The sequence below is a fragment of the Macadamia integrifolia genome, chromosome 9 (assembly GCF_013358625.1).
Source record: "Macadamia integrifolia cultivar HAES 741 chromosome 9, SCU_Mint_v3, whole genome shotgun sequence".
NCBI classification, from domain to species: Eukaryota; Viridiplantae; Streptophyta; class Magnoliopsida; order Proteales; family Proteaceae; genus Macadamia; species Macadamia integrifolia.
This window is the reverse complement of record NC_056565.1, coordinates 2,385,086-2,399,565: the sequence shown is the minus strand read 5'-3', so window position 1 is coordinate 2,399,565 and position 14,480 is coordinate 2,385,086. Positions and strand designations below refer to the sequence as shown.

The 14,480-nt window shown below is 36.8% G+C and overlaps 2 protein-coding genes and 1 non-coding gene across 3 annotated transcripts; 2 read left to right on the top strand and 1 right to left on the bottom strand.

The window, feature by feature from the left end:
* Positions 1-6,193: 6,193 nt before the first annotated feature.
* On the top strand, positions 6,194-7,958 carry LOC122090173. The gene is made up of 2 exons (XM_042660020.1): positions 6,194-6,413; positions 7,022-7,958. The coding sequence occupies exons 1-2, from the start codon at positions 6,249-6,251 to the stop codon at positions 7,520-7,522; spliced, it is 666 nt and encodes a 221-aa protein (XP_042515954.1). The 5' UTR covers positions 6,194-6,248; the 3' UTR covers positions 7,523-7,958.
* A 695-nt stretch (positions 7,959-8,653) lies between these two features.
* Positions 8,654-8,765, top strand: LOC122090320. Its single transcript, XR_006143557.1, has one exon. It is a non-coding gene; the product is annotated as a small nucleolar RNA snoR100 (small nucleolar RNA).
* Positions 8,766-10,554: 1,789 nt separating this feature from the next.
* LOC122090172 (ankyrin repeat-containing protein At5g02620-like) lies at positions 10,555-14,277 on the bottom strand. Its single transcript, XM_042660019.1, has 4 exons — positions 13,939-14,277; positions 13,006-13,633; positions 12,496-12,905; positions 10,555-11,745 (listed from the first exon to the last, which is right to left on the bottom strand). The coding sequence occupies exons 2-4, from the start codon at positions 13,346-13,348 to the stop codon at positions 10,855-10,857; spliced, it is 1,644 nt and encodes a 547-aa protein (XP_042515953.1). The 5' UTR covers positions 13,349-13,633; positions 13,939-14,277; the 3' UTR covers positions 10,555-10,854.
* Positions 14,278-14,480: the final 203 nt, after the last annotated feature.

Here is a 14,480-nt window from a genome sequence, read left to right as displayed (position 1 = left end):
TTGAGTTTGCAATAGATTGTGTATGGTCCAACATGTGGGCTAAAAAACATTTTCTTTGGGCTTAGTTGATTGATATTTGGGTATTTGAATTAATTTAAGAATTGAAAACGATTTGGAACTAGAACCGGAAACCCTATTAACAATTGGCACAGATTCCAAAATGAGTTAATTACCTTAATTGGGACGGTTCTAATTCTGGCCCAAAAAGGTGGAATAGATCTGGACCCATCACTATTAGCTAAAATGACCATTAACAACTCACAATCCCACGAAATTTGACATTTCAACATATATGGACAAATATGGGGAGCTTGAGAGATCAGAACAAAACTACCATTTATTTCCATTTATTTTTGTGTGGACCCAAGTAAGCGAGTTAGTTGATCTACGACCAAAGAAGGATCGGCCTTGCGTGTTAACACATACATCTTCTTGACTCCACATTCCTTGTATTTACGCATTCTCTCTATAATTTAGATCTTTTAATGGTTTATTCTGTCACATGATCAATTTTAGTTCATTCAAATTTTGACATCAGAGTAAAAGAACATGGGATTTACCTATTCACAAAATTTCATTATCATCTAACCTGCCACGTGTCAAAACTAAGGCACTATTTGATAACATTCCTAGAAACGTGTTTCGGTGTTTTTCTGTGTCGAGATACTGAAAAACAGCCTTAAAAGCATTTGATAAATTCGTTTCGTCCTGTCCATTTTTAGAAATGTAAATAAAAATTTATTACAATTTATGATACAAGAAACGAGAATGGCAAAACATGTTATACTTGTTCACTGTTTTCAAAAACAAGTTGAGGCCAAAAATATTGGGGAAAGACTCGATAAAAAATTGATCAAAAGGCAACTCTTTTATCAAATACCAAAAAATCCTTAAGGTAGTCCTTGATGCCATTGTCGATGTTGTAGATCTCGGTGTTAACGATCCGAGAAACAAATTAATCAAACACCAGAAAATTCATTTTTGTTCCTAGAAACATGACACAAGAATAGCATAAATATTATCAAACGGTGCCTAAATGTCTGTGCATACCTCTAGTTGATAATTAAAGGAAGTAACTAGAGGTTAGAAATTATCTAACATCTTTTATCTCCTTTTGTCACTTTGTTCTTATATTAAATGGTTTCATTTTTTTTTTTTTTCAGAGCCTCTAAAAAAAAAAAAAAAGAAGAATAGGATAGTGGCAGGTCTTGAGATGAAGTAGGAAGGAATTTAGTGGCATGAGAAGGCTTTCTGGTTGGAGCTTAAGGTCTTAAGAAGTGAAGTGCCATTATATAAAGAGATTAATGTTTAAATGATACTTCTAAAGTATTGATTGTATAAACGCACTACACAGACTTTCGTATTAGATATTCTTACAGTCAAAGGTTATTAAAATCTGAACAAAACAACTAAATAATTCATATGCATATATAAGATGAGCTGGTCCATCATCTCAACCATAAGAGTCCATCATTTTCCATTTTTTTTTTTTTTTTCTTCAATAGTCCTTTTGCCAAACAATGATTTATCTAGAATTTAATATATGGGGAGGGACTGAGATGCTGCCTGTATATATGGGGAGGGAATGTAAGGGTATCAAGTGTCAACTGGTTGGTTTCGGTCCCATATTTTTAACGGCTTGCATCATAAACACATTATTAGTTAATGGGGCCTAATAGGCAAGGCATGGCCATGTTTATATTTTCCGAATGGTTATCAGCTCATAATTGGTCTATAAATGGGCTAATTGGATTAATCATGCTATAAATGGGATTCCATTGTCAGTTACCGATGCTGATCACTCCTGGATGGGCACTCGTTGGGCAACAACCAAACACCAAGAATGACCTAATATTAATCAGTCTAGGTCCAACATTGGGTCATTTACTAAGTCATTGTTCCGATCAGGCCTACATATGCAGGTCAGCTTTGGACACTCTTAAACCTAACAATGCTCATAAGAGGGATCCACATCGTCAAGCGTAACTTGTAAGAGATTGTAAGAGAGTGTATACTACGAGTTATACATGCAGCAATCATTTTTCGATGGCGGAAGTTTTTCTTCACCCATAGAGAAGGAAGAATTCCTTTACTAGGTGAAATGATCTCATGATTGAATCGATTGGAATCTTGGGTCGTCATTACAATATTATCTCTGATTGATGAAGGAAGAAATTACTCCTTCACCATAGGTGAAACCATGAAAGGAATCAAAGTCTTTTTCTCATCATATATTACTAAAAGTTTATGTTAACTATATGACGATAGAATTGGGAATTGTGTGGAGAGGTGTATGGTTTCAAGTTCGATTCTCCATTTGTGCATCTACGATTTAAGTGGAGACTGTGGCGATGGGTTACTGCAGTAGTCTCCTCGACGATTAGTCGAGGTGTGCGTAAGCTGGCTGGATACCTTGGTTAACAATATATATATATATATATATATATGATGATAGAATTTGGAAGTAAACAAATACAATATAAAAGCATAAGGAGAGGGTTCTTTAAGCAAACAACATTAGAGGAACGCACCAGCAAAATGTGAACAACATAGTATCATACATTGAAGAATAGTGAGGTCATTTCATTTGTAAAGAGTATAGATAAATACATAAATATTAACGTATATACCCTGACTCAGAGAACCTTTTCCCAATAATATATATCCCCCTGGGGGAGATTTCACCACATGATGGGATAGAACCCTTCCCTCATTTAATAGTCAGATAAGGAAGGGGAAATTAAATTAACTAGGAAGTGAGGATAAGGAAAAAAAGGGTAGAGGCATTAAATAAAGATTAACATGAGTTATTGCTTAAAAAAAAAAAACCCTAGCTAGTGGCCGGCCAGCTCTGTAGTTTCGGTTAGGTAAAGTGGGGTTGAGATGAATCAGACTCAACTTGCTTTTAGCTTACACACAAGTATTGCTGATCAAGAGGATCAGCTTGTAGTGCTACTTCTACAGAGAGATGGGATGGATTTGAGATTTTCAACCACTCCTTTCTTAGTTTGGTTTGCTTGGAAGATAAAATATACAGTACCACAAGGAAAAGGATTCAAGGAAAAATTCATACATGACATGGAACACCACCCCAACAAGCTAAATATATATTGCCAATAAAAGGGGGGGAGGAATTACATGTAGAATAAATAAGCTCTTAGATAAGGGTGTCAAAGTTCAGCTTGAACAGATTGGATTGATTGGATTGATCGAAATCTATCGATTCAGTTTGCATCGAAGCACATATTTATTGGTTTGTTTTCGGTTTGGATTTTTATGGACGAAGTGAAACTAGATCAGACCAATTGAATGCATCCCTAAATCGAGACCAAACTTAGATTTTGGGACCAAACTGATAGTAAATCGATGAGAAACTGGAAACTCAAGAAAACTAGGATTTTCCCATTATTTTGTTTTATGTATACATGTAAATCCAAAACCAGGCCCGATTAAATCAAATAGTAACTCGATTACAATCTGATGACATAAAAAACAATAAGAAGCCAGACCAAATCATATCAAAACTGAAAACTTTCTTACTGTTTTGGTTTTGGGTTAGTCCAGTAACAAAGCAAAACTGATTGGATCGAGTGATACCGGATCAAATTGACCAGATGACACTTTATGATCTTCTACAAATAGTGGTAATAATCTTATGGGACAGATAGAGTTCTCTAAGATGTAAAGGGGAATCTTTTATGCTAAGCCAATGGTGATGTAAATAATGATATCATCCACTTAAAGCTTATATGGCCAAGGTAGGAGAGAGAAAATAGAAAAAAAATCCTATATGAATGGTTGATAGTAAATTGGCGTCGTGGAAAACATTTTCTACTCTCCTAGATATTTTGTGTCACATTTAGGTATTAGGTTGGCCTTGCAAGAAGATCAACTATATTGGCCGTGGGATGACAACATGGTGGGTAGGTTAAGACTTAAGAGCCTTAAGAGGGTCTTTACCCTGAATATATAAAGCCAGCTAAACCTTTATGTGGAGGGTAAACAGGTTATACCATTATAGCAATACTCTATAAGTATGTCATACTATAATTTCAAAATTTCACCTCTAAAATCAAATAAATAGCAAATTTAGCATTTTTTTTATTATCGATGTCTATAATTAGTGAAAAGCCCCTTCTTGGTGTTTGAGCTTCAATCTGTCTACTTTCATCCCTCTTTATTATTAGATGATCCATTTTCTAAGTGTGATTAAAGAGAAGATGAGCTTATAAAACTATTGAGGTCCTCCTCAGCACCACCCACTCCACTGAGTCACCGACAAAGACAAAGAGGTGGTTGAGAAAAGAAAAAAAAAAAAAAAAAAGTCAAAGAGAAAATATGGATTAAAAAAAAAAAAAGAGCGCAAAAGGGACAAAACATTATTTGGCTATTAATTAAGGAAGAAATTTTCTTTTACCACGTGGTGATTTCAACGTAGGGTTCATGAATGTCTACTGGGATTTCTCCCATCCATCGTGGTCTTAGGAAAATTCAGTTCATTAATAACATTAAATTGAAGAAGAAGAGAATGTAAAGAATATTGAACAAAGAGAGAGGAAGCACGCCATTTTTTACACAACCCTACTTACAATGCCAGGTGAACGTGAAAAATGAGGTTGCAAGAGGAACCATGTACATGAAATACTTCTCCTCCCTTGGCTTATAAATAAGGAGATGGGGAAGGTATCTATGGAGTACAAGACTGAGAGCTTGAAGAATAAGGAATTCGAGAGAGAGAGAGAGAGAGAGAGAGTACACGATCACAAGAACAGGAATATAATTAGCACTCTTGTGGCATGGCATTCTTTCCATGAAAAAAAGAGCTTATGTTGATCACGTCTGGTGTTGATCTCCTATAGTCCCACACATTTGGTGAGTTTCTTTTTTCATTTTTTATCCAAGAAAGTCTATCCTTGATATTGTAATCCAGCACTGATGAATATTTGATAGTGAAAGGTTTTACTTGGACGGTCCATTGGTTTTTTATTTGAGTTTTCCATGTAAAAATTTTGATGTATTCTTTTACATTTTATGTTACTTTGTATTATAATTGTGAGTACTTTTCACAGGATTATTATTCATGTGAATAGTTGTGTTTCCTCTATTAACTTACACACAAGAGGGAGAAAGGGACATTTTTCCCGACACATTCATTAATGTTAATATTGAATATTTTTGGTTCTTTATTTATTTTTTAATGCAAGGTACGTAATTTCACTCCTATATTTAATTATTGAAAATTTTACAATTATTTTAACATCTATTGTTTATTGTCTCTTGGATTTATACTATTATTTATGCTTTTATCATCATTTTGGTAATTTTTATTATACACCCTCCAAATTCGAAAATATTAAAGAGAATAATTATTTTGTATATGTTTTTTTAATTATTGAATTGTACATAAAATGTAAAATAAGAACAGAGAAAACAGAGGCCAACGCTTATGCTAATCTTCTAATGATGCTAAGCGCTTAAGCAAGCACTCATTAATTTGTTTATTATGCCTAACTTATTGAATTCAATATTTAAAAAAAAAATTACTATTTTTTGTCCCTTTGCAATAAACATAAAAGAAACAACAATGTCATAATTTAGAAAGTCTTATGGACACTTTCCATGACTCTATTGCTTTTCCCTCATTTAATTCATTTCACCAAAAAAAGAAAAAGATGAGAATAAGATCCACTTACCCTTAGCTTCCTAACTTACTTAGGCTCATTAGGTTAGCCAGATATTAAGGTTTACTAGTTGTCCTTACCCTAGCCTTGGCTTAGTTGAATTAAAAAATAATAATAATAATAATAAAATAAACAAACAAATAAAAAACCCATTGTGTCTAAGTCAATCAGGTAAGTAAGTGAATTTGGTCCACTAAGTTTAAAATCTACTAAGCATATACTTGACATGGTAAGTGGTAAGCATATACTTGACATAGTAAGTGGTAAGCATATACTTGACATGGTAAGTGGTATGACTTACATCCCATGCAAGTAGTGGACATGCCACTTATCATGTCATTGATCTTTCAACCAATAACATTTTAATATAATATCTGCAAAAACAATTTCATGAACATAACTGTACACTTGAGTGTTAATTAAGGACTCTTGGAGAGAACCCTCACAAGGCACTACCATGATTTTTTTATAATGGCACCAAGAGTTAAGAGAACAAAATCCATTATAAATATTCATTTTGCATTCAAAGAACCACCTCAGTTCTGATGCCTTCTTCCTCTATTGAAGATGGGGGATATTAGCTACTTAGACACCATATTGGTGCCTACAAGCCTTTTCCTCTTAATGGGTTATCATGCCTATCTATGGCACATCTTCAAGAAAAATCCCTCTTCCACCTCCAGTGGGGCTGACAGAAGAGCAAGTAGTATGTGGGTTCTAAGTATACAACAGGTGAGAATATTCATTGACAAACTTCATCAATCTTTCATATCAAAAGATCATCATCTTGAGGGGAGACTTCGTGTCAAAATCGTCTGCGGTGCAGTGGTGAGATGCAGTGAGCATTCAACAGCTGAGGTGCATGGCTGGACCCTCCCAACCATTGGATGCTCACTTGCACCTCACCGCTTACTGCAGACAATTTGGACTTGGAGACAGTTCTTGCTTCATCACCATCAGATTAGTGTTATATATATTGCCTCATAGGGGAACAAAAAATTGGGAGGATTAAGATTTCCATTCCTCTAATATATGAACTGATGATGACAGTTTCATATTGGAAACAAGGTAACAAGTTTGATTTCTTTGACAAGAACAGGTTCTAGACCAGAAAAAGGTTTCAGAAGGTTTGGTTGGCCCTATGTGTTCTTTCTAGCTCAATGATCAATACTGTTCAATGTCAAATTTCAAAAGGAATACTTTGAATACCCAAATTATCTGTGATCTATGGTTGCCTTCGACACCATAGCTTGTTAAAGGGACTGGTTAGTTTCAGTCTCTTCTGTAACCCCTCTCTACTGTAATGTTTTGCTACTGATAATATTAGTATATCTGTGCAGGATTATGAGAAAAAGGGTATACTGGCAGTCCAAAGCTTGAGGAACTCTCAGATGAGCACCATACTATCTGCTACCATGGGTATTAGTGTGTATATCGCATTGGCAGCTCTAGCAAACAACACATATAATGCAGCCCACATCCTGAAAAACCCTTTCTTTGGTACACAATCTGCCTTGCTAATAGTTCTAAAGTTCAGCTTGGTGTCACTCATTCTATTACTTAGCTTCTTGTGCTCCACCATGGCACTTGGATTCTTGATTGAGGCTAATTTCATTTTAAACTTGTCAACTGATGATTTTTTGCCTGGATACCCATTAGCAGTATTTGATCGAGGTTTCGTGTTAGCTTTTCTTGGCAATCGGGCGTTATGCGTTTCTTTTCCTTTGTTGTTATGGATGCTTGGCCCTGTACCTCTTGTTTTATCATCTGTAGCATTGGTTTGGGTACTTTATAAGTTTGATTTTGTTGGTGAAGGCAAAAAGGAATTGTTGCTTTTGTGAAATAAGTTGCAGGAAATGTACTGTAATTAACTTTCAAGGAAATTGCATTTAGGAGAGCTTCTCCCCAAATTATAGGTTCCACTTTGAACAGAGTTTAAACCATAGTGGTCTTCCAAAGCTTGCTCTCCCAATGGTTTTTTCTAACATACTTGTGGGGGAGGCATTGGCTATTCGGGAAGGGCTTTTGGAGGCACTCTCATACGGGACAGAAAAGGTCGTTGTGGAGCGATAATAAAGAGGTGGTGCCTCGCTTGCAGTCGGCTTCTCTGGATACCCCTTTCTCTATTAGATCTCTTTTGGAGGATATTCAACATAATCTTCCCATTTTGTTGATTCTACTTTTGTTTATATTCCAATGGCTAAAAGCATTGTAACAAATTCCATTGCTAGAAGGCCTTGTAATTGATGAATATGACAATTTGGCCCAATTCCAATCCTTGTGTTTCTAGTGAGATTGTCTCAGATCATAAGAGTGATCCGTTCTCCATGAATAGATTATATTTCTACCAAAAAATTAAGTGTGCGACCAAAGGGGATAAGGAAGTAGGCATGAAGGAATATGAGTTTGGGATTAGACCAACACCACACAAATATGAGGTCATGAGTTCTACTATCCTTGAGACCCTAACCACGAGGGGAAAAAAAAAGTGAATTAAGAGTGAGATCTACACGTGGGTTCAAATCCAATGCCATGAACTAGTGAGCAGAAATAAGGATCTAACAATTGGGACAGGGCGGGCTAGGATTCTGAGTTCTCAAAACCGGGTCCAATTCATCCGGGTTGCACCACACGATGACATGGGGGTAGCTTCGTCATTCGACTTATCACCCAGTCAAAGCAAAACCCTAAAATTTCCTGATCTCCGCCTATAAATATCACCTAATAACCAATGCTTAATCGAACTCTATTCCTCGTCTTAGATTGGTTTTCTTCAAACCTTCCTCTTCTTCCTTTACGGATTTTCAATTACTTTTCTTCTTTTTTGTTGTTCTTAGAAATGTTTTCTTCTGTGATTTTTATAGGGCTTTATGTATTTTGATCATGGATGCATGAGAAGGTTATCTGTAAATGAATGAGAGAACGAGAGAGTGAGGGATCTGTGTACAATAAGCCGATGCTCTGGATTATGGTAATGAAGGAAGCATGGTAGTGTACACAGAGATGGAACAAACAAGGTCCACATGTCTGCTTGCTTTGAGCCGTTGTGGTTATGATTAGCAGGCCTGGATACGACCTACATTTTTAGGTTTTTTTTTTTTCCTTCTTCTTCTTCTCCACAGAAACAAGATCTTGTTTTCGTTTTATTCTTTATTAACTCTATCCTGTTATCTCCAATCCTTGTATCTGATAAAGAATGGAAGAGAGGACTTTAAATTAGAGAAATTGGGATTTCCTGTTCTATCTCAGATTCAATGATTTGCAGGGATTGTTGGATTTATACGTAGAAGAGGAAGTATCAGATTCAAGAGGTTATAATCCTGAAACCTTATCTGAACGATTTTATCCTTGAATATCACTTTCGACCTTTTTAAAACAAGGAATCGGGATCTGAATCAGGTCCTGCTAGTTCCAGTTCTGATACTGATCCGTATTAATTGTAATTGATCGTGAATTGATCGGACCTCGCTTGAAGTTTGAAAGCCCAGATTGGAAGCTCTTGTATTGGATTGGAATCAATTGGGAATTTGGCTGGAATCAATCGGATGTCCAAAACAAAAACAAAAAAGGGTTTGATATGCAGCCAGCTTTTGGGAAGGAGAGAGAGAGATAGATACATATCTGATATATCTGTACCAATTAAAACAGAAAGACTGAGTTGGAGACCTACTTTCATTCTCGACTGGTTTTAGTTTTAGAGGAAAAGATAACTGAACACCTAATTGTGAGGAGTTTGAATTAGTCATATTCCAAAAAAAAACTGAGAAAATCTTAAAAAAAGGTACTGCAAATCTTTTTACAGAGTAACAAAGAAATAAAGATGATGGCATCACAACTTGTTCCCTCAACAAACCAACTTCAGTCACAAACCAAAAATGCAGTTAATTCAAATGGGTTTACTCAAAAGCAACTTTAATACAATAATTCCATATCTCCCAACTAAATGGGGTTAGTTATATGGAATTCTGCTTTGAATCAAGCTCTATTTTAAGTCATATTTGATATATCTATATAAGACCTAAGTTGAATATCTTTCTCCATCACTTTTTTTTTTTTTTAGAGCCTAAATCAACTTTAATGAAAACTAAATTAACTTTGAGAAATGGAATTGGATCAAGCATGAGGATCGGCTGATTGGACTGATCCAAATCAGCTAATTTGATTGATTTTGATTTTTGAAAGTATACCTACATCTCAAATTTAGTGAACCATTTTAAGCTTATTTCCACCATGTGCATGGATCTTAACCAGTTGTTTAATCACATCTAGCTTTTGGAAACATCTTCACTTAAATTTTAACCATGAAGACTTTACATGATAGATAACCCCTAGGTTTCTAAGATCCAAACTTTTTTTCTTTCCCTTTCCTTGAAGAGATAAAACTGATCATTTGTAACAATGTCCCATGTCTTGGCTTGGGCTTTGGTAACCATCTTGGGTTTGGGGGCAAGCTTCCTACACATGGTAACACATGCATTTTTTTAACAACTAGATAAGATAAATGCATGGCCTGGGTAACATGAAGAGAGAGCCGCAAAGTAAGGGAACCTAAATAAAGCAAATACATTTTAACATTTTTCAATAAGATTTGTATATGACTAAACATGCTTCTTTAAAATATTTTCTTTTGGAGGTAACTATCCACTTATATTGACATCTTACATGTCAAGTCAATGGATGACAACAAGACAATATATTTAATGAATAAAAAAAAAAATACACATTAAGAGAGAGAGTGAAAAGTATACACTCACATCATTTATTTCCATTTCCTGAGAAAATAATGTTATAACTTATATATTGATTGACCAAAATTTGTTCAGCTTTTACCAACTTTTAATTTGCAGCATATGCTAATGGATCATAAGCCAGCTTTTGCTTCAATGTGGGAGGAAGGGAGAACCTGTACTTACAAGTTATATCCCCAAGGGAAAATGATCTCCATACTGCCAGTATCATGCATCCTCTCCCACTCTCTTATTTACAAACCGTGCGGCGTCCCCTCCCATGCTCCTATAGGCTTGTCTGAAAGATTTATTTTACACCACAGAGCGTCAATCCATGATCTATCTAGAAATATATATTTGAGGAAATTACATGTGGTGTAATAGAAGAGAACTTAAGAAACCACACAGGACCCAAAAAAAACTGGCTACTGACCAGCAGATCACACTCAAATTGCATACATCTTCTTGCACTCAGTGTTGATAAGGAACTCTGTATCTGAGGTCACAGACACGGACCACGACCGTGATCGTGACCTTGACCTGCTGCCCTGTGATGATCTCCTACTACTCAAATTTGAGGCTTCCATCCTGTCCAATATTACCCAGTAACACATGGTGCAGAGTGTTGTTGCCATGATTATTGTCCCTATCATTGTCACTCCAATTGCCAACCACCTCTCATGACTGCCTACCACCACAAATGCCAATGCCAAGAATGCCACAGAAACAAGAACACAAGCCAACCACATCAGCTTGTTAATAACTGCCATCATCTGTTTCTTGGCTTTGCTCTCTATTACTACAACTGAAGTCTGTACCACCACAACAGCCAGGGATATGAAGAGAGCAATGGAGTCGAAGATGAAGAAGATCATGAAAGGAGTCCCTTGAGCAATATTTGCTTCCCCGAGGGAGAGCCCAGGTGCAATGTCATTAGGGTCATCAACATATTGGCCGGGGACAGTGAAGATGGCAGCAAAAGCTACAGTAGCAATGAGGACAGCAACAACAGTTGTCGAGTTGATTGCATTGTTAAGGCCCTCTGTATGCATTTTGTTGATCCGATGGGCAATCCCTTTCATGTGTTTCCTTGTGCATTGGGTTTGCTCAATTTGGTAATGGACATTATGCTTTATATCGCTCACAGTCTGTTTTAGTTCTCGAGCCATGCTTGTCTGTGGTGGCTTGATTGCCCTTCCGCTCTGAACACCATGCTGCTGTAAAATGGCCATCATTTCAGAGTTCCCCATATTCTCAGCAGTGTCAAGGGCTGTTTCCCCTGACCTATTGAGAGCTTTCTTATCAGTCACATTGTAGTTTAGTAGCTCCCTCACAATCTGCAAGAACATGGGGTGTGTTACATCAAAGGTCCTATTCAGGAAATTGAAGCATTGATGCACCAGAGAGAGAGAGAGAGAGAGATACAACTGAAGAAAAATCTAAACATGGAGGCCTTCTCACTAGCATTTGCACAAGGTTTTCATCAAGATGTCTATCTTGTGAAGTGATACAATGGGTTTATTTGTTGATTTAAGTTTTGAATCAACAGTCTTTAATTCTTCTTCATAATCAGGAATCAAAGGACAAACGAATACATATTTCATTTTACAGGAACACAATTGAAATGGGTAATCTATAGATAGATCTGATCCATGTGAAAAAACAAGATCACAAGTGTTGGACATAGATACTGACTTCTATTTCTGAACTAACCAAACATATTTAGTACTCTCAAGGACTGCACATGAACAGTTTTTGAACAATAGAATCTGTCAAAATAAAGAATAATTATATGTAGATAAATAGGAAAGCTCCTGAATTGTGAACCCATACGCTCACTTTCTTGGCATAAGAACAATCAAACTGGGGGGAAAAGGCCACAAAGGCTAGGCCAAAATATTTAAACAAAATGCACCAAAGACTCAGTTGCAAAAGCATTAGACCTTAAGGAGGCAAAACCTAGCCAAGACCTGTAATGATTAAAGGAAACCTAATATCAGATTTGATTATGGAATGAAAATTCAGTCTCGTCCTGCAGTTAGATGCAAAGCAAAGACAATAAAAGTCAAAGTAAAGGAGTAATTCACCTGAGACCGACCCTTCCTGGATGCTACGTGCAATGCTGTGTTGCCCTTGTTGTCACCCATGTTAATCAAAGAAGGGTCTGTCTTGATAAGCTCCTCCACCACCTCAATTTTAACTCCTTTCACTGCCATATGGAGGGCTGTTTGGCCCTTCTTGTCATTCCTTCCAAGAATCCCAGGTTCTTTGCTTAGTAGCGCCTTCACGACCTCCAAATGCCCATTCCTTGCCGCAGAATGCAGGGCGGTTTTCCCATTGCTTTTTGCTATGGTGGCTAGATTGCTACCTTCCTCCATGAGGAAATTTACCATCTCAATGTGGCCTTGTGCTGCAGCTGTATGCAAAGCTGTGGTATTTGATGGATCAACAGTCATAGATATCTCTGGTAGGGCCTCCAACAGCACCCTCACAACCTCTACCATATGTTGAAAAGGAAAAAGATTTATACCCAATAAGTACAAACAAGATCAGTGTAAAGTAGAAGCAAAACATCTAGAATTGAATGGAGAATATACCCAGGTCCCCTTGCTTGGCTGCGACGAGAAATGCATCATAGCCATTCCTGGCTTTAATGCTTGCAGATACAATATCATAGTACTTGATCATCTCCACCACCACATCAACATAACCATATTCAGCGGCCACATAAAGGGCTGTTTCTCCTGATTGGTTCTGTTTCAACAACAATTCTTTCAGGGCTTCCTCTTCGGTCCCAGTGAGAATTTCAATAACCACGGATAGGTTCCCCGCCCTAGCTGCCGAATGCAAGGGAGAATCCTCACGTTTCCCAGTCAATTGTTTCGTCATCTTCTTCCTGCGTGGTGTCTGTGGTGTCCGTGGCGTCTGTGGCGTCTCCATCGTCTCAATTGCAGAGAAGAATTACTACCCTCTGCTAATTTTTTTTTTATCTCTAGATACCAGAATCTCTATTCCATTGAAAACCCAGACCAACAGATACTTTTTTGGTAATAAAAGATCAACAGATACTCTGCTACATCCAATATAGCATTTTTATATCCACCAGGAACAGATAATTTAGAACATTTCAAAAACTGTGAACATGTTAAGCCTGGGTTCTATTCCTCCAATTCCTATAATCATTTTCTGGTTGTGGCAACCTCTGCAAACGAAATCAATCTTCTCCTGGTCACATCAGCGATATGGGTTTTAATGATAAATAAATAAATAAATAAATACCCACTTTATGTTCTTCCATTTTTTCTCATTGATGATTATCAACATCAAGCAGAAAAAAGAAACAGAATGAAAAAGGAAGCAAGGAACAACAAAGATGGAGTTTGGTATCTAAAAAACAGATTATTGATTTCTAAAACCAAAAAAAGAAAGATTCTGGCATTTTGGTTTCCTTCCGCACATCACAATTCAAAAGATAGAACATAAAGAGAAGAAGTTGGGTTGGGAAGTTCTCGAAGGAAAAGAATGCCCACCTGGTGTTTGAAGAACAATGCTACTCAGTGTCCACATCACCTTCTGAATCCGCAGAACCCATGTAAACCCCATTACAGAGCTACAGGTTCTCCGGAATCAGGCGGGGATCATAAAGGGTAGACCGAGAACAACTCCGAGTAAAAAGCAGCAGAATGGAACACAGAATACACATGCAGGCAATATATCCCAAAGGCACCAATTAAGGAGAACCTTTTTGAATAGCTGATGAGGACCACATTTTGCTAAGAATAATAAAACTAGAGAGAGAGAGAGAGAGCAAAAACCAACTCCATGGTTTGTGGAAGCACCAAAATTGCAATGTGGGTTGGCATTTTCTCCCACACTGTGATGGAGTCAAGCTACCAACCAAATAAACTGAACATGGTTGTGTAATTCAACCATATCAGGAAATTTTTTTTTTCAATATGGACCCAAAAGCAAACTTTTAGGCATTTTAAATGAGCCAAAATGTAGAGAGAAAGAGAGAGAGAGAGAGAGAGAGAGAGAGAGAAGACTTAGTGAAGAAGTTTTCAACTTTTTT